General features: G+C 38.9%; 4 protein-coding genes across 9 annotated transcripts; 1 reads left to right on the top strand and 3 right to left on the bottom strand.

Moving 5' to 3' along the window:
* Positions 1–256: 256 nt before the first annotated feature.
* On the bottom strand, positions 257–610 carry LOC112194480. Its single transcript, XM_024334713.1, has one exon. It carries the CDS (start codon positions 608–610, stop codon positions 257–259), a length of 354 nt encoding a protein of 117 aa, XP_024190481.1.
* Positions 611–7666: 7056 nt separating this feature from the next.
* LOC112192259 lies at positions 7667–9440 on the bottom strand. 4 transcript variants are annotated; one of them, XR_005807800.1, is made up of 4 exons: positions 9115–9440; positions 8904–9009; positions 8484–8650; positions 7667–7931 (listed from the first exon to the last, which is right to left on the bottom strand). XR_005807800.1 is itself a non-coding variant. In XM_024331914.2 (4 exons), exons 2-4 carry the CDS (start codon positions 8945–8947, stop codon positions 7775–7777), a joined length of 348 nt encoding a protein of 115 aa, XP_024187682.1. In that variant the 5' UTR covers positions 8948–8949; positions 9115–9438; the 3' UTR covers positions 7667–7774. The 4 variants fall into 4 exon arrangements, 1 of the variants encoding a protein (XP_024187682.1); XR_002933466.2 differs by having other exon boundaries at positions 8904–8949; positions 9115–9436; XM_024331914.2 differs by having other exon boundaries at positions 8484–8630; positions 8904–8949; positions 9115–9438.
* Positions 9441–14856: 5416 nt separating this feature from the next.
* LOC112192257 (WRKY transcription factor 23) lies at positions 14857–16374 on the top strand. The gene is made up of 3 exons (XM_024331912.2): positions 14857–15357; positions 15556–15711; positions 15827–16374. Exons 1-3 carry the CDS (start codon positions 14957–14959, stop codon positions 16230–16232), a joined length of 963 nt encoding a protein of 320 aa, XP_024187680.1. The 5' UTR covers positions 14857–14956; the 3' UTR covers positions 16233–16374.
* Positions 16375–17226: 852 nt separating this feature from the next.
* On the bottom strand, positions 17227–22933 carry LOC112193139 (flowering time control protein FCA). 3 transcript variants are annotated; one of them, XM_024333178.2, is made up of 15 exons: positions 22521–22933; positions 22226–22296; positions 21998–22076; positions 21640–21722; positions 21490–21541; positions 21172–21236; positions 20883–20937; positions 20377–20456; positions 20219–20283; positions 19563–19619; positions 19174–19372; positions 18583–18720; positions 18337–18468; positions 17776–17841; positions 17227–17644 (listed from the first exon to the last, which is right to left on the bottom strand). In XM_024333178.2, the coding sequence occupies exons 3-14, from the start codon at positions 22029–22031 to the stop codon at positions 17779–17781; spliced, it is 1023 nt and encodes a 340-aa protein (XP_024188946.1). In that variant the 5' UTR covers positions 22032–22076; positions 22226–22296; positions 22521–22933; the 3' UTR covers positions 17227–17644; positions 17776–17778. The 3 variants fall into 3 exon arrangements, with proteins under 3 accessions (XP_024188946.1, XP_024188944.1, XP_024188945.1); XM_024333176.2 differs by having other exon boundaries at positions 19174–19477; positions 22521–22932; XM_024333177.2 differs by lacking the exon at positions 17227–17644 and having other exon boundaries at positions 17828–17968; positions 19174–19477.
* Positions 22934–27418: the final 4485 nt, after the last annotated feature.

The following is a 27418-nucleotide window of genomic DNA, read 5'->3' as shown; positions in this document are numbered from 1 at the left end:
TTAAGATGCTCATGGGTTGGTGGTGAAATTACTTGTAGTAATACCGAAGGTGTTCGGTATTCCAATGGTGAGCGGATGTGGCGCCACCCTTGTCCTTCAAGTAGAAGGTGCCAGAGCCAACGACTTCTATAATTTGGTATGGGCCTTTCCATGTGGGGCTGAAGGCGGTTGGCGGTGGAATGACCTCCTTGATGACCCAGTCCCCCTGTTGGAGGTTTCTGGCCTTGACTCTGGTATTGTAAAAACGCGACACTCGTTACTTGTTTTGCAAGTTGTGCAAGTGTGCCTTGCGGCGTTTTTCCTCGAGCAAGTCCTTGTTGAGGTAGATGCCATCATCACTGGTTTTGGCATCATAGCCCTTAACCCTAGCAGTTGGCCGTGTGACTTCAATTAGGAGGACCGCCTCTGTGCCAAACATCGTGCAAAATAGTGTTTCCCTGTTGGCGGATGTTGGGGTTGTCCTGATGGCCCACAAGACCTCTGGGAGTTTTTTAGCCCATAAGCCCTTAGCGTCATCAAGCTTCTTCTTCTTGAGCAACTTCTTAATGATCTTGTTTGGCACTTCGACTTGTCCGTTGGTTTGGGGGTGCACCACAGATGCATAGCGCATCTTGGTGCCCAACTTAGCGGTGAAATTGATGACCTCTTCGTTGTTGAATTGCTGGTGTGGGGTATGCCATAGTGGCAGTAAATGTTCTTCCAGAGGAAATGGGTTACCTTGGCGGTTGTGATTCTCGTTAGCGGTTCCGCCTCAATCCACTTGCTGTTGTAGTCGATGGAGACGATGATATACTTAAATTGACCTTTGGTGGTTGGTAGCTTGCCAATGAGGTTAAGGCCCTAAGTTGAGTGGATCCAAGGACTGATAATGATTGAGAGAGGTTCCGCTAGTGCATGTGGGAGGTCAGCATATTATTGACATTTGTAGCATGACTTGGAAACTTCTTTAGCGTCGTCGCCAAGCTTGGGCCAAAAGTACCCTTGACGCATGGTTCAATTTACTAAAGATCGTGTGCTTGAATGATTTCCACACTCCCCTGCGTGAATCTTCAATAGTACCGCCTTCCCTTCCTCTGGTGTTAGACATCTTAGATTTGGGTGAGTAAAACCCTAGCGGTAAAGTTTACCATTTTAGATGTTGTAGCGGGTGGCTCTTCGCTTGGCCTGTCGTGCTTCGACTTTGTCGGTTTGCAGCATTCCATTGCACTTGTACTCTATTATTTCATCCATCCAACTTAGAGTGACCTCAATATTGAATATTTCCGCTAGAGTTTTGGTGATGCTTGGTTTGTTAAGGCACTCCACCCTTATGTCCGTTGGGCTTTGATGTGGTTGAGCGGTTGCTAGCCTTGCAAGAGAATCTGCCTTGGCATTCCTTTCTCTAGGGATTTGTGTGATGGAGTGGAACTTGAATTTTCCAAGGAGGATTTTTGCATACCCCAAGTATGCCATTAATTGTCTGTCCTTTGCCTGAAAACTGTCGTTGACCTGGTTGATGACAAGTTGGGAATCACTGAAAATGTTTACGCTATGACCGCCTGAATCTATGGCAGGGAGTAGCCTAGCGATGAGGGGTTCGTCTCCGCCATGTTGTTTGAAGCTTTGAAGTTGAATTTTAGGGCGTATTCCACGCTCAGTCCCCTTGGTACCATTAGGAGTATTCCGACGCCACAAGCCTTGGCTCAAGCTGAGCCGTCGACATGGAGGTTCTATCCTGACTTTTGACCGATGGGGACCATGTCAATTGTGGTTATGGTGGTATTCTCTACCGGCGTCTCGGAAGTGGGTTCTGGTTGTCGTTCAATGAGCTCAGTGATGAAATTCTCTACCGCTTGGCCCTTCATGGCAGTTCGTGGTTTGTATTCAATGTCGAACTCGCTGAGCTCGATCGCCCACTTGCTTAAGCGGAGTGTTCAGGGCTTAGCATGACTTGCCTCAGCGGTTGGTTTGTCAAAACATGAATGGTGTGAGCCTGAAAATATTGACGGAGGCGCCTGCGGCCACAATGAGCGCTGGGCCAATTGCTTGAGGGGAGTGTACCTTGTTTCTGCTCCAATCATACCCGTGCCGGTATAAAAGACAGGGAGCACATTCTGCCCTTCTCTTCGTACAATAGCATAGCTAACCGCTGGTATTGATACCGCTAGGTATATGTACAATACTTCACCTTGTACTGGTATGGAGTGAAGTGGGATTACCGCTAAATATTATTTCAAACTCTGAAACTCCACCTCACAGTCTGGAGTCCAATACACTTCCCTGTGGTGGGACCTCTTCATGGCTTTGAAGAATGGAAGCCAGCTATCAGTGAGCTTTGAGATGAAGGGGGATAGTGTTGTTAGCTTGCCTTGGAGGCTTTGAACATGAACCTTCTCCTTAGGGGATTTCATGTTGAGGATCGCCTGTACCTTGTTGGGTTTGCCTCTATGCTGCGTTCGCTAAGGATGTAGCCCAGAAATTTGTTGGCAGTAACGCCAAAGAAGCATTTCTCTAGGTTGAGGCGCATATCGTAAGCCAGCGAAAATAATGCAAAGGTTAGCTATGTGCCGGTCGGCCTAATGCTTTTGACGAGCATGTCATCCACGTATACCTCTATGATTTTGCCAAGGTGCTCCGCAAACATGGCATTCATCAACCGCTGATATGTAGTGCCTGCATTCTTGAGGCCGAAGGGCATGACATTATAACAATATAGGCCTTTGTCAGTTGTGAAGATGGTGCATTCTTGATCACTGGGGTGTATTTTGATTTGGTTGTAGCCAGAGAAAGTGTCCATCATGCTAGGCAATTGGTGTCCCGCTGTGGCGTCGACCAATTGGTCAATATGCGATAGCGGGAAACTGTCCTTGGAGCATGCCTTGTTCAGACCCTTGAAGTCTACGCACATTCACCATTTTCCGCTGGGCTTTTTTACCATTACCAGGTTAGAGATCCACTAGGGATAGTTGACTTAGCGGATGAACCCAATGCCCTGCAACTTGGTTACCTCTTCCCTGATTGCACGACACCTCTCCTCATCAAAGGCTCTCCTTTTTTTGTTTGACTGGGTAGAAGGATGGTTTGATACTTATCTTATGTGCAATGATATCGAGGGAGATGCCAGACACATCCGCATAAGACCATGCAAACACAATGGCGTTCTCTTGCAAGAACTGTGTGAATGCTCCGCTGCTATATCAGGGGAGAGTTGGGCGCCAATGCAAACTGTACGCTCAGGGTGCTCGTCAGAGATGCCAACGATCCACAGACATCACCTGAACCAAGTCCCACGGTCCGCGCCAATCTCTTCCTCATTACTCATAATTGTTAACTTACTAATCTTTTAACATAGATTATATAGATGAATATTGAATCTGAAAGAAATTAAAAAAAAAAAATAGAAGTAAACCAGATTATGATTTTATTAGGAAATTTTAATATATTTTAGTTTTTTTTATTTTTTTAGTGAAGCCCCAGTGGCGAAATAATATATTCATCACAAGCCATAATAGGCCGTTACATACCATTCCGCTGCCATTTAAGGACATAGGCAGACAAGAATCTAGTGGTAGTATCCACAGTCGTATATAGAAATCGACATACTCATTATACAATCAAAGACGTAGATGTAGCGGGGATCCTCCATTGGTACACCGAAGGTGTTAGAGATCTAGGTTCTTAATACAAGAAAAATTATTGTAATTAGACAAAAGCTAAAAACATAGGGTTGGACCAAGGGCCTAAACCCTAGCCCAAATTAACAATGGACTAGGGCAAAACCCCAGCCCAACAATTCGCGGCCCAATAAGGTAGTCACCAAGGAAATGCTCCAGGCCCATCTTCCTGGTTCAGGCCAGTCCAATCGTCTTGTCCCATCACCTTCAGTCGTACAGCATCGTCCGGCCGAGATCAGTCCAACCCACATCGCTCGATCCACGTTGCCACAATTCGCACCGCAACGCCATCACATCTCGTTTAGTTAAAAAAAATATATATTCTTTAATTGGATATGTCATATAAGGATATTTCTGGAGGGAAATGATGGAAAAGGTCACATTATATTGTGAAATGATAAAAAGGTCACATTATATTGTGAAATTGGATATGTCACCTAGTTTCCCCCTTGATAAAAAGGTCCATTATAAATTGTTAGTAATATTAATTTAGTCCTTATTAAGAATAAAGTGACGTTAAAAAAGGTCAGTTTTTAATTTTTTGATTCCCATTCTACCCTTAAGCTTAATACACGTTTATAACCATGCATTCAAATTTGACCTCCCATTTTGATCAGAAATTCCAAAACCTAAAAGCTTGATTCGCTCTCTCTCTCTCTCTCTCTCTCTCTCTCTCTCTCTCTCTCTCTCTCTCTCTCTCTCTCTCTCTCTCTCTCTCTCTCTCTCTCTCTCTCTCTTCTTCCTTTTCCACACAGACACATACCTCGCCTGTACCGGAGCTTACTCCTATCTCTTCGTTTTCATCACCGCAGCAAAGTCGATATCTGCTTCTACAGTATCGGGACCGACTCGCCGGTAATCAGATTGCTCCAAATCGTTCAGGTCGATCCGGCGTCGACCTTGAAGGAGACGATGAAGGTTGCGGTCTCCAGGAACTGCTCCATTATTAGCAGCTTGCCGTCGTGGTACTCGAAAAGGAAGAGCAACAGAGCAGTATACCAAATGATGCACTGGAGCACGATGACCTGGACCATAAGGCTGCCGGACTCGGGGATTTGGTAGCCGTACATGGCAATCAACAAAGGAATCCCTATGACCGGAGTAATCGAATCGCTTAATTGAATCCAACACTTCTCATTCTGTTCCAATTTTTATATGTATGCATCATTCAGACTTGATATGTGATGATGAATAAGTACCACTAATTTCTGCACTAGCTTGCTTGCTTGCTTCAATTTGTACTGGTTGGGATTTAAGCGGAATCAGAGACTTGCTTACAATCGAAGTTGAAAAATTAACATCGCTAGAGCTTTCATAGTGATATGAGAGAAGAATTAACTTTCATGTAAGTGTGTTCTGATCCTGCAAATCAAACGGAAACATCTCAAATTAAACAGATCAAGCTTTAACATGCATGATATAAATTAAATTCCCATTAATTGTAGCTTGCATTTGATATTGGAATTCATGAGACCATTGGTATTGATTATGCGTGTATGCAATTAGTAACAGTTGTGGTTCTCTGTAAGCTGGAGCTTGTTCTTGGGATGATCAAGTTATATGGTGAATAAGTGACTCATATCTTTGGTTGGTACTGATGGTGTGGGAACTAAGATGAGTCATGTGGGAATAATGAACTATCAAGAAAGTTTGTACTGTAATCCATATAATTGTGTTTGTTGTATTATAAATTTCTTCTTTTTTTTTCCATAATCCATGCTATGTTCATTGATTATGTTATGTCTTTTAATTGATTCTATGTTCTTTGATTTGTTTCATTATGTTCCAGCTCTTATATTTACAATTCATTGGCTAAATTCAAGGTAGAACAAAGATCTGCAAATCTGAAATTGTGTTTCTGGGCTTTTGATGCAGTTGCCTTTTTACTGAAAACTATACATTTTGGTTGGGTATTTGAAGTTGGTGTCTTCATAAAAGTTACAGTAGACATCTTAAAGATCATTTCAAAATTCAAATCTCTGGAAAAAGATTTTTCTGAAATTAGTTATGATTTTTCAAAGTTACAGGTCTGTTGCATGATTTTTGTTTTAGACAGCAGCACTGTCATGTTCTTGGTATTTCTTTTACTAGATTCCTATTCAATCATGCTTGGAGGAACCAACATTTCAAAACTAGACATCCCCAGGTTTCAAATGAAACAAACCTTTTCCTTTTTGGAATTCAATCAAAGGATTTATGTCACCATGAAGTTAGCGTTTTGCATAATTCATGAGACCATTGGTATTTATTTGGTAATACTAATACCCAAGATGAGTCATGTGGTTGTGTAGGTGTTTTGATTTCTGTACTGATCAACTTCAATTCTCAGGTTGCTATGAGTGTCGATGATGTTGTCACTTCTAGAGCCAAGCCATCATTTTTTCTTGATTACTTTGCTACAAGCCGCCTTGAGGTCATGTGGTAACTTATCGTTTGGAGCTTTTGTTAAATGATGGTATACCTTAAGGCCGTCATATTGCGTGAAATTAGATATGTATATGCTAATGCTCCTTGGATGCTGGAGTTTATGTTCTGCAACTTAGTTCTCTTGTAGCCAGTGATTCATTAGTCGTTATATCGTTCCAGGAATCCATTTGGCTGAGCCTGCTTTTAGTTATGGTCTCTTACCTTATGCATATGTGCAATATTTATATCATTTGCAGTCCTTCTGCCTTTTGTTGTATTCCCTTTGTTCAATAACAGATGTAGCTCTGCTACTTATAGAGTCAGGACCCTCATAATACTCCTATATGCAATTAATTAATGTTTTTTATTCATGTGACTTGGCTATTAACTTGTGACTTGGCTACTGACAGTTACTTGGCTATTAACTTGTGACTTGGCTATTAACTTGTGACTTGGCTAATAACTGTGACTTGGTTACTGACAGTTACTTGGTTAGTGACATGATCAGTTACTTACTTGGTTAGTGACATGTGATTAACATTGACTTGGCTATTAACGTGTGACTTGGCTTCTGACAGTTATTTGGTTAGTGACATTGTCAGTTACTTATTTGGTTAGTGACATGGTCAATTACTTAGTTAGTGACATGTGATTAACAGTGACTTGGCTATTAACTTGTGACTTGGCTACTGACAGTTACTTGGTTAGTGACATGGTCAGTTACTTAATTAGTGACATGGTCAGTTACTTAATTAGTGACATGTGATTAACAGTGACTTGGCTATTAACATGTGACTTGGCTTCTGACAGTTACTTGGTTAGTGACATGGTCAGTTACTTAGTTAGTGACATGTTATTTTGCAAGTTACTTGCCAATTTCAGTGACATGGTCAGTGACTTGATCAACATTGGACATGGCCACTGACTTAGCCAATGACTTAGGCAATGACATGCAATATGACACTGACTTGGTCAGTGACTTGACAGTTACTTGGTCAGTGACATGTGTATAACCTTACAAACTGTAACCTGACCAGTAACTTGGCCAATGACATAATCAGTGTCTTAAGGTTAACAGTGACCTGGCCAATAACCTTACAAACTAACGACCTGGCCTAGCCAATGACGTGTATAACAGTGACTTGACAGTTACTTGGTCAGTGACTTGACAGTTACTTAGTCAGTGACATTTGTATAACCTTACAAACTGTAACCTGACCAGTAACTTGGCCAATGACATAATCAGTGCCTTGAGGTTAACAGTGACCTGGCCAATAACCTTACAAACTAAGGACCTGGCCTAGCCAATGACGTGTATAACAGTGACTTGACAGTTACTTGGTCAGTGACATGTGTATAACCTTACAAACTGTAACCTGACCAGTAACTTGGCCAATGACATAACCAGTGCCTTGAGGTTAACAATGACCTGACCAATAACCTCACAAATTAGGGACCTGGCCTGACTAATAACTACACTGGCCGGTGACATGACCAGTGACATACAATGTGACTTGGCCACTGACATGTGTATAACAATGACTTGTGGTAGTATTACAACACAACTAATCAAGAATTAATACAACAGCAAAATACTTCACACTCACTATAAAGACGAACTAAGGCACCAATCTAGTGTTTGGATTATGAATTGAAAAGGAGGAGATACTCTATAATTACACGTGTTTGAATCTTAATATTTTTTATAATAAATTTCAATGAAACAATGAATGATAAGAAGTCCCCAATTTCCATTTCAATGATCCTTGATTATATGATTGGGGTCTGTATCTCATGTTGTTCTTATTTGCTACTAACTCTTTTGCCCTCCTTGCTTGTCCATTGCACTCATAAACTCCTCTACTGCTTAAACTGCAATCAAATCATCCCACATTATTAGAAAGGAAGTCACCTAAAGCACAATAAGAAAAAAAACACTCATTTGAACATAGAAGCCATGTTATCTTTTTTCCGATACTCACATATATATATATATATATATATATATATATAATCAAATGTTCTACATACTTAAGCCAAGTACATATCAGCCCATATTTCCTTTGTTTTCGTGATGTCAGATTTCTAGGGCTGCTGGTTATGTTTAGAAAGGGAAATGAAACATGCAAAACAAATAAATCTTCCGAACATGTTAGAATGGCTGTATATGAGGCAACTGCCTCAAGTCCCTAGAAATGGTTCAGTTGAAATCACTAATCATGCTACGCATATGAACTATTATCAATAAATTTATTCAACAATTCATTGAGAACCGAATGTCCTAAAATATAATAAAATCAATTTTTCATGATCAAACAACAAAATTCTTATAAAATTACATGAGACCCTAAGCGAATTAACGAGTATCAACGGCAGCGATAAACAAGAAACCAGCAGTAATAGGATTAAAGTAGTAATACGGACCGGATGAGATCAAAAAGGGTGGCCTGGTCGACCTTGAAGAAGTCGGCATCCCAGTTCTTGAGGTCATCGTTGCCGGAGGAGGAGGAGAGGTCAACTAGAAGAGGAAAGTGGAACCAGAAGCGAGTCTTGCTCGGTAATTTCTGCCTCCTTCAGTTTTTGAGCCACAACTTGTAATCAAAATTAAACCAGATATAGAAAATCAAAGATACAATCAAAATGAGAGTATCATATCCTCAAAGTAGCATTACTACAAATGAGAAATAATGCACTGCACCTCCAAAATTGAAAATGTAAATACAGGTGAAATGAGGAAGCTAAAAGATCAAATGTAAACCAAAAATGATCATTTTGTACTTAATATTCTGGTTAATTGTATGTGGTTCAAATTACAGGTTTATGAACTAAGATCATGAAGACTACCTTAACACTTGTGGTGTTCGTTGCCTTTGTCTTGGTTTTTGCATCTCTATTAGCATGAAAATTAGTTGTGTAAGTTTGCTTTGCTACTGAAAACGGCAAAGTACAGCTTCGCAACGAAAGAATCAGAATGCCCAAAAACTAACACAATCAAACCAGTTTCCAGCAACAATTACAGTTCAAATTTTACTTCAACAATAAAACCTGGGCTTACCTTGATGGTGAGGTCGAGAGGGAGAGCCCAGGAGATGGAGTTGTGCTTGGAGGCTCGTCGTCTCGCCGAGATCTTACCGGCCTCGAGGAGCACCGATCTCAACTGCAGGGCGCGATCAATGAGCTTGATCTGATCAGTGTCGGAGTCACGGTAGTCGAGGATCCACTCGAAGGAGAGATCGATGGTGAAGGGCGGCGAGTCGGAGAAGTCGAGGAAGGTCTCAAGGAGTCGCAGTCAAAGAGGTTGGGATGGTAAGGGTTTGTGGAGAGAGAGAGAGAGAGAGAGAGAGAGGGTTGAATCTGAACGGATAACATACTAACGGAAGGGAGGGAGAGAGAGCCAGCGGTGGCAGTTTTTGTAATTAAGTTTAACTGTAGTGGTAGGTTGTTAATAGCTGACCTTAATTGTCAGGAGGACATTTGTGGTGTCTGGATTATCATAAAGTACTTTAAAATGACCTCTTTTATCATTGTCCCTATTTCTGGAAAGAAAAATAGATTAGATAAGTAAATAAAATAATTGAAATTAAAATGTAGGGCGTAATGAACAAATATGATGAATAAAGAAAAATGTCACTCAACAATTGGGTGCGGCTAATTTTATTCAAAGCTTATTTACTTTTAAAATATGATTACTGACTTAATTGTCAGAGGTTCCTTAACAGACACCAAACCAGTGTCTTAAACCTCTAAAGAGTTTCTTTCTTTTATTGCAGGTTTTCTCCCTCAATTACGAACGGGAATAAATTACGCAACACAGATAAATTTGACGTGGTGATCTACGTTTGCAAAAAAAGCATACGCTACCCACATAAGTGAACTGTTCACATTATAGGTATGAGAGATTGATAACATAAAATGAAATTTAGTGGGCATGGACCGGTGACCATGGTCAAATGTTGGGATGTGTATCCGAAATCTTGAGCTTTGTAACGGAAGGAGGAGACTTTGCAAAAGAAAACAAAGACCATTTTATATTTAAAAGAATTGTTTGTTTAATGCTTTAATTTGGAGCTCCCAAACGTATGAAAGAAGCAACACTAGTCAGACCAGCCACATACCAATGTTTTATTTTATTCATTATTATTTTTAAATCATCTGGAAGACTGGTACCCTATTGTTTTATTTTATTATATCTTCCACTGATGAATGGCAATGCAGGATCTCGAAAGCGTGTACTATAAGACATCCAAAATATTCCAAAACCGCGTTAACGTTTTACCTAGAAGCATTTACTTGTCACTTTCTTAATATTTTACCTTTTACTTTGCTCAAATTTCTGGTGACATATAAGTAACCTTCTTTAATCATTTCAAAAAACTCGACTCGCTTGTGTTGAGAAGATAATATCTTTTGTACAAGTCAGTCAATCAAAATGCTTTGAATGCGTAATTCTTATCTAGTTAAATTCTGAAGATTGTGCTATATGCAAACAAAAAAATATGCAAGTTTGAAATGCAAAATTCAATAATGACACAAAAACTTTTTTTTTTCTTGGCAGGAAACAGAAATGGGTAGTTCTATTCAGACCTCCACATTTGCTATATGGACCTCCACTAATTTTTATAAAAATTTAATTTCTAATTTACCCCTGTTGAAAACTAAATAACAAAAAAAAATATAGAAAAACCACAGTCAATTCTGTCTCCATCTTCTTCTCCCTCACTCTTTCTCTCACCTGGGTTTCTTATTAGCTATCAAATTATTGGTATGTCTTTTTTTGACTTTATCAAAGGGAACCCAAAGGCTTCCTAGGCCCAAGATAAACCCCTTCGGCGCATGTCTATTGTTATATATTCATAATCAAGACCCAATCGTTAGAATTTAATTATTGATTAGTAATTTGATATATATGACTGATAACTCTTCCCCTGCGTTTGCACTGTTCTTGAAAGTTTCAGCCCTAAGAACCAAGCTTGTTATTGAGGTCTGTGATCTAGTCCAAATTTTTCTCTTTATCTCTGCCACCATTCAAATTCGAGGAATTCCCTTCATTTAGACAATTAGTCATTAATCCATTGCAATTGAGTTTCGAAAAAAAAAAATCATACTCCCATTGAACTAGTTCATACCCAAAGCATGAAATAAATATGTAAACTTGGTTTCTTGGAATATATGCCCTTCCTCCAAACAATTAAACGATAGGCTACAAGGATGTAGATAAGGCAGCAGATGTAATCGCAGGATCTAGCCAGAACCCAAAGAAGTGATGTGGAGGTCGACAAGAATAAAATTAAAAAAAAGGGATAAAACTGGAAGATTAAGGGAGAAATATTGAAGAGGAGGTCGAAATAGTAAAATGGGGAGGTCTAACTAGAACCACCCAACATAAATTCATTAAAAGAACAAATCTAATACAAGACTAGACCCAAACAAAGGGCCACATATTATAGACTAAAAGAACAAACAAACCCAAACCAAAACAGACTCCAAAGGTCCAAACCAGGTGAGCTCAAACTCGTAACCACTCAAACAGGGAAACAACGAGGATGAAGACGCAGCACCTTCGTCCGCACCGCCGCAGAGGAAGATGCACTGAGCCGCAATAACCGATAAGAACAACACAGCTTGGGTGGCTCCGAAGGCGATTTCAGAATACCCAAACATCTTGAAACCAGAAACACAACGAAGAAGAACAAACCTCAAATCATCTCTGTCACATAGAGCATCCTCTACCTTCAAGAGTACCAAACAAAGAAGAGGAAGACGAAAACATAGGGGATCCACACATGGATTGAACAGACAACCACCTAAAGGAGGAACAATCTCTTGTTGCATCACCGAAACTTGACTAAATGAAAAGTGATGTGATATTCGCACTCTCTTTTCTATTTTAAATTACTATTCACATTTTTGTTTATTCTAATTTAAACAAAAAGGAAGTGTGAATAGTAATTTTAGAGGAAAGAAGAGTGAAAATCACCCACAAAAACACTTGAGACGTAGGATTTTGAAAGGGGAAACGATAAAGCTAGTAATAGTGGAGATGATAAAAAGCGGAGGAATATATCTGCGGACTAATGGAGTTTGATATTGGCTCAAGTTCAGGCTTCTTTTGCTCCTTTGATCACTGAATTTACACTAAAAGCGGACATAGTTTTTTTCATATATTGAGGCAAAAATCACATTACCAAATTGGAAGTTGATAGCATTAATTCTAAATTAGTAAACTCAAGTGAGAAAAGTAGAAAAGGATTATAATGGAAGATGTCTAGCTACTACGTTGATAGTGCAGTGTCTAAATTTCGAGATTCTTGTGCAAAAATTCAAGTGCAACTTTCTTTTGAAGGAAGATCGATTGATCGACCACCCATGATTGAATTATGCAACAAGCTAGTTGTACTCGGGTGCTTGTGCTACTATGGTATCACAAGTACACAACACATAAGATATTTGCATGAGTTTAACCTAAAAACAAACAAAAATGTGAAAAAGGATCGAAAATGGTAAGAAGTTAGCTAGGTGTGAGCTAGGACATGGTGTAGTATAGCTTATTGGGCACTGCAATCATGGTTTCTTGCAAAAACCATGCTCACATAAAGCACCTCAGCTCGATCTCCATACCTATAAAATGGTTGACTGTATCAGAATGAAATGATAAATAAAAAAGATCGAGTAGCTTCAATGATTTTGTTTCCTTTTTTCATCGGGATGAATAGCATTCACTACAATAATAACCAGAAAATATGATCGACCATGAACTTTTTACCCAAAATATATTCGTCAAAGAACAAGTGCTCGATTGCGTTTGCCAAACAAGCAGAAAGGAAGTTGGCCGGGAAACAACATGATTACAAATCGATCGGGCGCATGCAAAAGTGAGTTAGGGTTACACGGAAATTGTGTCATGCACGTGTGTTGGACACCCACACGTGTGTCACCTTTGCCCTACTTTGCCATGCACACAATTTCAGCAAAAGATAAAAGACAAGTTTAAAGACGATTGTGGCTTGAGGCTTTTGATCCCTTTTCTATAGAGATTTTGATTTTGATTCATTCGGTGCGTGCAAGATAAAAAAAGCAAACCCGGCCATTATATATGGCGGTCCACATTTTTTATGATTTCACACGTTGAAAGTGTTTGATCGTCTTATCATGCATATAATGGTTACGTTCCAATTCATTGAACCAAACTAAAAGAAGAACCCTCATCATAGATCTCTACCTAAAGTTTCTTGTCTTGTCCATTGAGGTATATTATGGGAGATACCAAAAAAAAAAAAATCATTGGATTGCGCACTGATGTGTAAAGATGAAAGAAGTTGTTTATAGTACTCTGAAGTATTAATTTTTTTTTTAATGAATGTAACTTTATTCGAAGCATTAAAATTCTGGAGTTTAAAACTATTGAATTAGCTCATTATATGAGACAGATAGCAAACAATTTACAACATAACAGTTTCCATGTCTGAATTTTGGACTACAGTAAGAAATTAAAAATCATGGAGACTATGCGATGGAATTTCCAGAGATTAAAAAAAAGTAGGAAAATGGGTTTGCATCATGCTATGGTAAAGTACACTTCCCTATCATATTAGAGACCCTAGAGCGTCTAATATATATATGTTTAGTGGGAATATCTCTCAAGTTTAAACCAAATCGATATCCTTGGAGTGAAGTGTGAAAGAAACTATCTTAGCCTATCTTATCTTTAAGAAAAGTAATACATAATTAACACCATCACCATCGTTCTAAATTAGTTAATTATAACTCCATGATCAAGGATACAAGACCCTTGATCATGCTAAGCGTACCAATTATATTAATATGGGTCTCTTTGACCTATAAAAAAAATATGCTAAGCGTACCAATTATATTAATATGGAAAATGATGAAGATGATCTAGAGTTTCAACTGTGATTTCCATCATCTTGGTCTTTGATGATTTTGCACATGTAGTAGAGAATATAAATATATTTGCTGATTGCCTTGTAAAATTCAGTAGTTTGAATCGAAAAACTGCACAGATTGTTTCTTCTTGATGATTTGAGTACGTGCTACCTTCAGTCACACACAATTTGTAATCGTCATTTCCCTCTAACCTTCTATTTGTTTAAAAAAAAAAAAAGAGGATTGAAGATGGAAGAAGAAGAGGAATATCTCGTGGAGAATTCAACTTCACTACAAGTTTTATCATCAGTAGGGTTTATTTTGAAGGCGTAAGAAGGACGTCACTCATGCAGCTCCGTTCACATTTTAAATCGTTTGAAGTAGATAAAACATCACAAATAGTGTATGAACTGTAGGCATTTCTACATTTTAGTGTACCAACTTTCATAACTATCAGAATAGTGTATCAAGTATGCTCCAATCTTTCATTTTGGTGTACGCCGTTAAAATTTCCGTTATCTTTACAAAAAAAAAAAAAACTGACAAAACTAAAGGAAAGATAACATAAATTTTTTTTTTTTTGCAAAGATAACAGAAAATTTAACGGCGTACACCAAAATGAAAGATTTGAGCAAACTTGATACACCATTCTGATAGTTATGAAAGTTGGTACACCAAAATGTAGAAATACCTAAATTTCATACATAGATATCCTTTTGAAGTATTAAACCGGTCAAATTTGCACAGTGTGAAAGCGTCGACCACTTTGTCGGAACCATGCATTCAATTCAGTCCACGCCGTACAACCATAGAAAACCCTTGACCTGCAATTGCCGGTCAATCTTTGAGCGAGGCCCAACCCATTCCCCTCTCATAGTCTCAGTCTTTCTCAAACCTTATAAACCAGATCAACCCTACCCTAGTCCATCCTTCTCTCTCTCTCTCTCTCTCACTCACTCTCTCTAAGAAAAATATACCCACTTTCTCTCTCTAGACTTTGATGAGAGTGAGCTATGGAGAAGAAGGATCATTTGATAAAGATGGAGGGCAATACTAGATCCTCATCATTTTCAGAAACTACAGCTGATTATAGCTACCCATTTCCAGGCATGTTTGATTTCTCTCAAGGCGATCAGAAGGACTCGTTAGGGTTTATGGAGCTTTTGGGTACCCAGGACTTTTGTCCTGCTAATTCCCTCTTTGATTTGCCACAGATCACTACACCACAAGTACTGCCGACTACTTCCATTGATATGGCGAAAGAGTACTCTTTCAATCCTTCAACACCAAACTCCTCATCGATTTCATCCGCCTCAAGTGAAGCTGTGAACGAGGAACCACATACTGATAATAAAGCTGCTGCAGACCAACAAGAAGAAGATAATGGTCATGACCAACCAAAGCCCAAGAAAGGGTGAGTTTTTAGTTCTTTTCTTGCTTTTAGTTTGCATTTGACTATTACAGATCAAGAAAAAGATGGGTTTTAGAGCACTGATTCCAAAATTGATGAAAATTAGGATTTTGTATACAAAGGAAACTAGCTCATGAAATAAAAGGTTGCCTGGTGATTTGTTGTGTTTAAGTTTATTGATGGGGATTGATGATATGAAAGGTTGAAAGCGAATCAGAAGAGGAAGAAGACAACTGAGAAGAAACTAAGAGAGCCGAGATTCGCTTTCATGACAAAGAGTGAGGTTGATCATCTGGAAGATGGATACAGATGGAGAAAGTACGGCCAAAAAGCCGTCAAAAACAGCCCTTTCCCAAGGTATATTTAAAGTTTTAAACCCTTTCACACTGCAACTTTATTGCTATAATGAACATTCAAGCAAGATTTCATCAATTACTAATTAATTTGGAACTGGTCGAATCTGTTAAATTAGGAGCTACTTTCGGTGCACCAGTGCCTCATGTAATGTGAAGAAGCGTGTCGAGCGATGCGTCAGCGATCCAGGCATCGTTGTGACGACCTATGAAGGCCAACATACTCACCTCAGTCCTCTTCTAAGTCCTCTTATGTTGCCTCCTCCTCCTCCTCCTCCTCCAACTACTGCACCGAATAGCATTATCATGCCAAGAACCCTATTCTCCCAGTATCAACAGCAACAAGGACTACGGCCGTTTGCGGATAATCAAGGCTGCAATTTGGGTTTCTCGACACCAAATGGTACAAACTGGAGTTTTCTTAACGAAAGGTGGTTTTGCAGCCCGGCAGGAGGTTCAGCTTTGATGACAGACCATGGCCTTCTTCAAGACATAGTCCCCTCCAATATGTTGAAGCAAGGGTAGTAGATAGATAGAAATGTATATTATTATGATCAGATATTCGCATCACATTATTGCTACTTTATTAATGTACTAATTTAGCTTGCTGACTTTGTTTAAGAGATGCAGATGGTACTGGTATATATAATTTTGTTGTTGAGCTTGATATGGATGGTCTTTTTAATCCAATGCAAATATTACTATTACTATACCGGATAGCTAGTTTCTTATTTCTATATAAAATCCTAGCCTTTTTTCTTTCTGGCATTCATTTTAGGTGGAAAAATGAAGTGAGTGGGGGTTGGCTATGTAAGGAATTAGAGACTGGAACGGTAGATATACAAAAATAGGTTCCTTAGTTCTTCTGACCCCTCGTTTGTCGTATATCTTTGTTTTGTGGTAGAAAGAATATGGCATTCATTTCACATTTCATTGTGTTTGTATGAGAGAGAGTACCAACTACCAAGTACTGGGCTCAGTCATGATTTTCCGAGGCTATTATGATATTGGGTGGCAAATCCAATGCCCTATCTCAAACATGTATGCTTGCGTATGCTACAAGAAAAATATCTGCCGACCCATTTAGAGCCTCTTTAGTAAATGCTTTGTTTTCTTTTTCACGCCATTGAATTGAATTCATCCCCTTTGATTCACTGAACTTGAACAACGGTTAGGATTTCAGAATATATAGATTAGAATCTGCCGCACATAACTAGCAACAAAGTTGCACCGCCTTCACATTGGGCATGTGGTCCTTTGGTCGACATGCGGGAATATATACTTGGATTCATGTGGTGTCTACATTAGTGTACCCTCACCCAGTGACAGAGCCATCATGAAAGAAGCACTCAAACGAAAGAAAATCCAACGGAAAAAAAACAAAGAGGTTTGACGCATGAACAACGACATATGGAAGTCAAAATTAAGGTTTGGGAAGATTCAACTCTGGTTGTTAAATGGCTGCATATTCACGGTTATTGCTTCACAGAAGTATCAGAATATGAACTCCATCAGAACATGTCAATAAAGTTTTGTCCGACTACTGAATTATTTCGATCAGCATACTGCAGTTAATACATCTCTACTTATTATATAACTGACTTACAGGAACAAGTTGATTGGATGGAGGCCATCTCAAAGCATTCATGGTCACCTTTCTATAGATTGCAAGCGTTTCTAAAAGCTTCACCCACTATTCTAAGCTACACCCAAACAAGACACAATAAGAATATATAGTGAAAAGGCACCATCTCCCTGCAGAATAGCATTTGTTGTACAGAATTCGAGCTCATTCAGTTTTCTTCAATTGAAGTAGAATTCAGGGGTAAAAAGACAGGAGTGAACCAATAATGTCGGGATTTTGCAATTAGAACAACAGCCAACTGATGGCTCAGTCTTCCCCTAAGGACAGGAACAGGTGTGTTATGTTGACCACTCTGCATACAAAACAAAACAAAACAAAACAAGAATGACTAAACATGGTGAAGTACTAAAAATGTCACTTCCAAGCAGATGCATTTTGGTGATTGCCTCAGTAATTTGTACTGTGTAAATTATATTATCATACCTGTCAAACACATGTTGGGCCAACAACAGGACTTGTTTCAGACTGCAATTGTACTTGATTCAGTTCCTACAAAATCACATTTAATTCACAATTTCATGCGAGTAATACAAAATCACAGCATCTTTATCGACCCTATTTACATTTTGCATTATCAAGGGTTCTTCCAAAAGTGCTAATCAGGCATTCTCCATTCCTACAATATTAGTAAATGCAATCAATAAAACTGCTCACAGCAAAGATATGCCATTGAATTTTTATACTCAAAGCTAGTTAAGTGTGAAATACAAGTTCTACTTGGGCAATAGTAGTGCAGCTACTACTTCGTATGGGGAAGATACTTGAGCTAAATTTTCTTAATACCTAATTTGACATGACAGTATATTGTAAAGAGTGAACTGTCACATAGAATAGGCAATGCACCAAACTAGTCCATCAACAATGCCAGACACCTTAACCAACACCTTATAAAATCATAATATGCTGAAATGAGGCAAACAATGCAGACAAGTATGGTTTCTGAAGTTGGAGTATCTGATGGAAGGCATGTGTCTGACTATGTACCTGCTGATTTTGACAAACTATTTGCGTAGAAGGAACCAATGACACGGATTGAAGATGATGAGAAGGATTATTCGGCTGTGTTTGCATCTGCAATTGTTGCTCAAATGAAGCAAACTCCTCAGGTTTGTCCCACTGCAGATCAGAAAAATAGCCAGATTGCCTCTTATGTGAGACATTAATCACATCTTCTAAGTACTAAAAAACCAATATAACATATGAGAAAGATGGTCAAAGGCTGAAACATACTCTGCTCTCACAAGTTTCACAATTATAATAATACTTGTATCCATCAGGGCAGGTATGTTCACTCCAGTCACACTCTAGAGGAGCAGTTATCTCATGACTTGAAGGCAGCGCAGCTGAAGTAGAATTGCTAGAAAATGTCTGGTGTTTGCTCACAGTTTCAGGAGACCACAGAAAGCATCCAATGACAACGTAATGGCGCAGACGCCAATATCACAGCACAGCAGAAAATAAATTATACATGTCACAAAGTGACAACATCACTGTTAGTTACACAGTCTGCACTGAACAGTCAAGCATACATCCATAGCAATTTTCTATCCACCAATGCAAATGTTTCAGCGATGACTAAGAGCTTCGCTATTATAAGGTTTTAAGGTTTGCCAAAGCCACCTTTATTACTCCCTCAAACATGCTTAATAGTTTATCGTTTCACAAAATTCTTATAAAAACAATTCATCCAAACAAAGGGTGTCACAAGCAGTGGCCACATGGCAAATTGTCAAAACAAGTTCATGATACTGCCCTGCAAGTACTCAACTCCAATCAACCATTTGGAAATTCAAGAAATTATTTATCAGTGTTGCTACTAACCTGAGAACTCTGTTGCTGCCCCAGAATTTGCCCAGATGATTGTGTCAGATGCTGTTTCTGCATCTCCGTGACTGCTACTTGAGAAGACTGAGAACTTCTTTGTGTATTCTGTGTTTGTTGTATAGGCATCCTGCACAACTGTAAAGGTGGTCTTAATGGAGGAAACGTTGGTTGCATCACTGTAGAAGCCTGTGGTTCCTGGTTTGCCAAATAGGGAATAGGGGGTTGTGAAATTTGTTGGACAGGATAAGATGCATTTAGAAAATTTTGTCCTCCAATGGAATCACTATGATCAGATACTACCCTGCAGCAAGTAAAGCGATGAACAATCAAATATAGAGATGAAAATCATGAGAAGAAGGGTAGCATCTTCTAAGACAGAAATGTACCTAACTGGTTCGTGAGAGTACGGACCACCAGGTGCACTGCTAAATACATAATTACCCCTGAAAAGAGGAAGAGAATTATAGACTTAAACTTTCCTTTTCTGGAATTAACTACCCATACTCCCTCTAAAACTTTATCAGCTAATCAATACTGCATGCCTTTTTCAGCCAGGGTTTCTATTACTTTAAAACCATATATGTAAAGGGGTTACTAGGGAATCAGGTTTATATGGTCACCACAACAGCCCAACCACTGAATTAAACTATCAGGTAAGCCTGTTTATGAATTCATATTTGTTTGGGTGTATGTTCCAGTTTGTAAATAAATATGAACACACACACACACATGGGAAGGAAAAAAAAAAAACTAAATCACAAATTGCTAAGCCATTTTGATTGTCATCATAAAATTTCAGTATTTAACAACAATATTTATAGTATCTGATCACAGTTTGATGACTAAAGATATCCTAGTTCAGCTGATGATCTAGTAAGGATTATACTTAAATGGGGCCTATAACCTAAACGGTTCGGGTCATTGGATAACAATTCATGATGGGCCATACAAGCATTAGATTCTTTCCTAATATAGGGATCTCACATTAGAAGCTCCCTTTATATACACAAACCACGTCCACCAGAGTTACAGTGACAACAACCTTCGATCTATTTCCCTTGGTTTCTTAGGATCCGCAAAACGAACAATCAATGGCTGAGCACAACCCTGAAGTAATATTGAAAAAGGAATCAAATGCACATATCTTCCAAGTACAATGAGATAATTGGTAAAGATTAGAAAACAATTGAAAAGCATTACTCTCATAATAAAGGTTCCATTTAAAGCTTTGATTGCTTGCACAGCCATATCTCCACTGGAAAATTTAACAAACCCGCATCCTTCAAAAAACCAAAGTAATGAATCAAATTAAGAAAATAAAAACATGCTCTTAGCAATATGTGGTATAACGAATCATTCATTAGTTTTTGCAAAATACACTGCAACAATAAAACAGAACAAGAGCTGCCATTGTTCGTAAATGGATAGCAACAGCTGAAATTTTGAGACATCAACTGATGTGCTGACACAGATAATACTACTGGATATACCCATCCACCTCTATACATCTATTCTATGAATTTTTAAGCACGGTAATAAATTCCAGTATTTATGAGGCCAAACAATATCCTAGACAACTTTAGGTCGAAAATCCAACACTAATACAAGTATGATAAGCACCTAAAACGTAGATTTCTTCACTGTGCTCATTGTATAACATGGAACTCAAACTATTAAGGATAGAGGTATCAACAATTTGGACGTACCACGATTGTGCTTCAAAATGTAGATATCTTCAACAAGACCATAAGGTGAAAATATCTGCCATGGACAGCACCATATGAATCAGAAACCCTTGAACGAGTTGACAAAGTATATAACTAAAATTGGGTTACGATTGTTCATTCCATGCAGGTAGTATCAATAAGAAAGTTGTATAAACATAAACGAGCAATATGCACACACATGATACATATATGTGATACATACATATATAAACTATTTAGCTAAGCTGGGGAATAACAAATTTCAAAACAGAACAAATATAGGCCGTACTTCCTCAATGTCTTTATTTGAAGCTTCCAGGTTAATGCCACAAACATACAATCTGTCTTGTACCCCTACCAAACGAACATGGAAAACAAAACGCATCAGATACTAAAGGCATGTTATGAGTGCTGCAAAAGTGCTTTTAGTCCTGAATACACCCTATATCCATCAACCATGCAATAAACTTAATCCACATAATATTATTACTATTCAAGTCCAAATATATGTGAGAAAGACAATTTTTCTTTTCTTTAGCATAAAAGAAGGAATGTTTTTTTTTTCTCCAAAACAATATAACAAAAGTCAAAAGCATTAGAAACTTACCAAGGCGTTCCCTTTCCCCGTCAGCAAATTTGACTATGATAGGGTTTGCCTCCTGGAAAAATCCAATGCAACAAACAGAAATCATTAATTACATTAATATGATGACATCATCTGGGACCAATTAATCAATCTAGCAGAAGATTAGCTCACCCCAGGAAAATAATGCTGACTATTTAAAGCTCTGATAGCCCTCTCTGCTGCATCTAATGTTGAATACTTCACGAAACAATTTCCTGCAGGAGAAACAGTAAATCTGTTTATGCTTTCTTACTTGATCTTACACACTACAATTACCGGACATTTTTATGAGAAGAAAGTAACAGACATATCAACATTGCACAAGTTGGTGCAAAACGAACGAGAAAACCAGCAAAGACAGAAACAAAAACCTAAATTAACAGCTTATCTTTTATAATTCCACATCTGTTCAAAAAAGAACCCCAAAAATATAACGTTGAGGAACTTTGCACATTAACAACTACCCCTTTCCCAATGGCAATTGAGGTACCTTGTTGGAAGCCAGTCCGCTTATCCTTCAACATTACAACCTCGACTATGTCCCCAAATTGTCCAAACAAGGAGCGAATCTGGCATTGAAAAAGAACAGCACCTTGTTACGCAGAATCAACAGTAACAAGAGCCATGCATGATACCAAATCACAAGCCACTATCGAGACATCTCACAGGACATGAACATTAAACACATTTTAACAGGTCCAGGGAAACAAAGACTCACAACGTCCTCCGTGGCTGTTCTTGAAATTTGTGCAACATAAAGCTTAGCATGATTGGGGTTTTCAAAGCTATCTGAAACACAAAAACAACCGAGTTAATTGCAAAACAAGTTTTCAGCTTCGAATTGAACATGAAAGATAAGCTGCCATTTCGGATTCCATGACTAAAAAAAAAAAAAAAAATGAAATTCAGCTAGAAATGTACATTACAGTATTACAGTCAGCCACAACCAATTCATAGTTCAAGTTCAAACAGAGTAAAGTAAATTAAAAGAGAGAAACGGTTAGGGTAGACACCTCTAGGAAGTCCTTGATTAGAGTGTTGCCAAGCCCTTTTGCGTACAGAAAACGGCACCGGATTGGCGAAGCCAGTGGCGTGGTTGGGATCGTGGTGGTGGGGATGGTAGTCGAGCTGGTGAGGAGGAATAGGATGGTGGGGAATGTTATGAGGGTTGTGGTGGGGATCGAGGGGTGGCCAAGCAGAAGAGGAAGAGCAAGTCCCATGGTGCTGGGACTGCTGCTGTGGGTCTCCGTGCCAATCCAGCTTCCCAGGCTCTAACGCTGAACCCTAGAATTTGCAGAGTTGGGTGCGATGGAAGAAGAAGAAGAAAGCAGCGATAATCAGAAGCACGAGAGGAGTTGCCGATTCACCAGTGTTACCAAATAGGAGTCGGTCTAGGGACTGCGGCTCGACGAGTACGATTTTTTTTTCTTCTTTTCTTTCCTTTTTCTTTTTCTTTTTTCTCAAAGAAAACAGTATGTTCAAGTAAATTCAGAATATGTGTCTGCCCCAAACTCGAGGTTACTTGCTCTAGTTGAAATAGGGTTTATATTAGAGATATTCTCGGAGAATCTCAGGAGATATCCAATCAATATATGATTATGTTTCTATGTACAACCCTATCTCTATACTTGTAATCTTCTATATAAAGAGACCCCTAATATCAATGAAAGCACGATTCAATTATCTCTCAATTCAGTTTTTCTTAAACACGTTATCAGCACGACGTCCTAACCCTGAAACAAATAGCCAAACTTTGATTCAAGAAGCTAAAAACCTTGAATCCGAATACAAAACCTTGAAGCCTTTTCTGCCTCCACCTCACACCTTGAAGCACTCGATCCCAGGAGTCCAGAACCGGCTGGAAACCTACCGAACCGGCCACCGGAAGCTCTATACAACCCGCAGCAATAATTCCACCAGTTCACCATCTTCCGGACATCCAATTTCAACCAAATTTTGTCAACAGATACCTCTCAATCTGACGATTCAGGAACAACAGGAAGAAAAAGCACAAAAACAGGCCTAAAAGTGAGTGAACCGGCCGACTGAACCTTCTACAGAAAACCGGCAGAAAAGAGAAGAAAAGAAAAAAAAAAAAAAAAGGGAGGAGGCCGCCCTAGCCGCAGCCCACTGACGTAAGCCCAGAGGCCTGCTGACGTCAACGTCCACGTCATCCCTGCACTGCCGCGTCAACACGTTCTGCCACGTCAGCGCCGCACTACCACGTCAGCTGCCCGGTCAACGACTTCCGGGGACTTTTCAAGCGACTTTTTCCAGCCAAATTTTCTGGCGACCTATTTTAAGGTATTTTTTACTAAACGTTCCCCTTTTTTAATTCAATTTCTCCCCATTTCTTCATCATAGGGGAGACCAAATTAAGCTGAACTGTGGGGGTTCGTGCTCACTCCAAGCTTAGATCTTATTGAGATCTCCAAACTTAGAGTTTGTAGAGAATTTATGATCGACCACTTACGTCATTATTTCGATCTAATCCAATACCTCTTGGAATTGAATTTCTTGGAAGCGATTACGCTCAGAAATTCCTAATTTATTAGAAGCGACTACGCTCAGAAATTCACAATTTCTTGGGAGCAACTACGCTAAAAAATTTTATATGTTTTCGTGGTAGCCTTTATACGCTCCGAAACTAACCCTAATTTCTTGTTCTCTTTCAAGATGAGTAACCTGAACAAATTGGACTTTGCTCTATTGGGAACAACTGGCTCTGGATATCACAGGTGGGTTGGTGATGTCAGCCAGCATCTCAAGGTCGATGGAATCCTGGATACGATTCTCGAGCCTAGCCAGAACGTGCTAACTGTTGAGCAAGCTCAAGCTTTGGAAGCAAATAGAGCAGCCTTAGAGGCAAATAAGGCAAAAGTCGTCATCCTAATGAATCGTCATATGGATGATTCGCTTTAGTACGAGTGTATGAATGAAGAAGACCCCAGAAGGCTGTGGGTCTCACTCGAAGAAAGATTTGGCAACATCCGTGACTCCCTACTTCCTAACCTAGAAGTGAGATGGCATAGCCTCTGCTTCTGTGATTTCAAGTCAGTTCTTAACTACAACTCGAAAGCACTTCGCATTAAATCCTTAATGGAATTTTGTGGTAAAGAGATCACAGATGCGATGTTGATTGAGAAGACTCTCTCTCTACCTTCCTCATCTCTGCATTGATGGTTGCTAAGAACTATCGAATCGATGTTACTGTAGAACGAATCACAAGGTTTCATGAGCTCATTGGAGCTATAAATGTCGCTGAAAAGCATGACAACATCCTTGTGAAGAACTATAATTCGAGATCCGTGGGAACAGCCGGAATCCAATTATAGCCGCGCCCCTAAGAGAGGGCGCCAAGAGCGAAACCCTAATCTTAGGGATACTTCTGGACGTTCTGGTCTTTATAATCGCTCTACTTGGGAAGGTAACCGCTGAAATAGGTGAACACGGAAAGAGCCATCTAAATGACGCTTTCAAAGCGCCTTAACCAATGGAGTCTGAGCAAAGAGATGTATGTTCTCTATGTGGAGTATCTTGTCATTGGGCACACATTTGTAGAGCTCGTGAAGAAATTGTCACCGCCTACAAAACATATTGTGAAGCAAGAGATGCTCACGATGTGGAACAAGAATATCAAGAAGATGATCTAGAGTGAAGGGTTGAAGACTACAAATCTGGCTGGGATCAATAGATCGCCAATTCTGTTTGAGTCTTTATTTTTCCAAGGGATGTAATAGGCAATTGCCATATACTTTGTAGTAAATGCCAATGGTTTAAGTCTTTCTTCAAAGTAGGCTCACCCAAAGTAAGTGTGATGTCTAGGAAGGTTCTGAGATTAGTGGTACTTAAGCGAGCCTTCATTATGCCAAAAAGGCCTTCAGACGACACACTTCAGAAGACATAAGTATTGTTTTATGTCGTCTGAGTTTTTCAGACGACATAATTTTTAAATGTGTTGTCTGAATACACAGAAAAACCATACTTTGAATTTTTTGAAAAGATGGTCTGATTCAGACAACAGTTATATGTTGTTGTAAAATACCAAGATTTTCTACATTGAACCCTAGCAAAAATTTTAAGATTCCCCCCAAGAAATTTAAGTCTTTCCCTCTCAAGTGCCCAAACTCTGTAGCTGACTAGTTAATGGGTGATATTCAGACGACACAATTGTGTTGTCTGAATATGATGAGTTTGACTTTAATTGTTTCAAGTCTAGACATAACACAGAACACCCAATATCACGGTCTAAAACTCAAACCCTTGAAAAAACTATCTAGAACTCTATCTTCTCTCTCAGCAACCAAAGACTCAACAGAATAGCAATCTCAATCTCAGCCATCTCAATCTCTCACACTTGATAATACTTACTCAAACCTAGTCTCTCTTTCAACCCCGAGAATCCTTTGCATTGGATTCAATTAATTTGATTCAGTCTTCCATTTTAGGGTTTCAATTGGATTCAGTCTTCGATTTTATAGTTTCGATAGGCCTCACGTCTTGCTGTTCCCGTAAGTAGATTTAGTACCCGCTTGGGAATATCTTTTGGGGGTATCCTTCATATCTAGATCCCTCACCTACAAAAGCTAAAGGAAGCTCGGTAAGAATTTGTAAAATAGTCAATTGGGGCGCATATCCTAAACGACATCGGCAAGTCTGATACCGGGGAGCTCTAGCTGGCCGGAGATCGGAGCTAAAATGGGTTTTAGTTTGGGATTCTTAGTCGGCATCTTTGGAGTTCTAATTCTCTCTCATGCCGCTTTCTCTAGATAACCGAAGAGGAAAAAAGCTTCGACGAGGAAGAATCACTCATCATTTCAATGGCTTCAGGTAACTTGGTAATCTCTTAAAGCTTTGATCTTTGATTTTGAATTGGGCTCCTGGACGTGGTTCTTGGATTGGAAGAGCTTTGTGGAATTGTGCTGAACTTATGAGTTTTTGAATTTTGTTGACACCCTTTTGTTAGTTTAATGAAAAGTTTATGAACTTGGAGGTTTTGCGTTCTGGGTAGTGATTAATAGTCAGATATAGATTGATATGTATCATTGTTTTGGACCGAATTTGAGCTAGAACTCATGTGGTACTCATTTGGTTATGGTGGGAATGAAATGAATACGAGTTTTTGGAGTTTGACTTTGAAGAGTTTGATTCCTACAAAAGAAGTGAAAGTTTGATTTGACCAAGTAATGGTATTTGTTGCAGATTTTACTTTCAAAGTTCGATCTAAACTTGAAGCGGCTTTGAGGTTGAACTCAGTTCATCACTATGTGACGAAAAGGCCGTGGCTTGGTAAGTTCTTGTGTTTGCTATTGTGATGTCAACATTCGTCCTTCAGTACAACAGTTTTGTGTAGAATGTTTATGATTTCTTGTTGTTCAAATCTTTATGGAGTGAATGTAGTGATATTACAGCATCATTTGAAAGTATGAGTAGAAAAGCATTTATTGATCCAGCACTGTTACACCAGTACTTGCCGAATGAGTTTCTCTTTGAGGTATTAATTAGCTGCTCTTTAACAGACATTTGTGGCTATAGTGAACTTGCAATGCTCATTTGCATTCTTAATCTTTTATCTCATGTGTGGTTGCTATTAAAATGTTAGAAAAAGGAATGAACAAAAGACATGGAAATTTTAATAATCTCTTAGAAGGAACTAAAGGAAGTGTTAAATTTATCTTGATCATTCTTACAGGTATAAATTTCACAAAAGATTTCCCCCCAAGCCATGGGTGTCATATTTCCTTTTTTATATTTTTGCAAGTATGTATTCCTGATTTTGGAGCATTAGGAGAGTGCTCTTGTGATAACCAGGAAGAGCTTAATTCTCTTTATATATAAAAAGAGCTCAATTCTCTGTAAACATATTTCTACTTGCAGTTTTGTTCTCATGATTATTTTATTCTCTGTTTTA

This window comes from Rosa chinensis, chromosome 3 (genome assembly GCF_002994745.2).
Source record: "Rosa chinensis cultivar Old Blush chromosome 3, RchiOBHm-V2, whole genome shotgun sequence".
NCBI lineage: Eukaryota > Viridiplantae > Streptophyta > Magnoliopsida > Rosales > Rosaceae > Rosa > Rosa chinensis.
The sequence above is the reverse complement of the archived record's forward strand: the minus strand, read 5'-3'. Positions and strand labels throughout refer to the sequence as shown.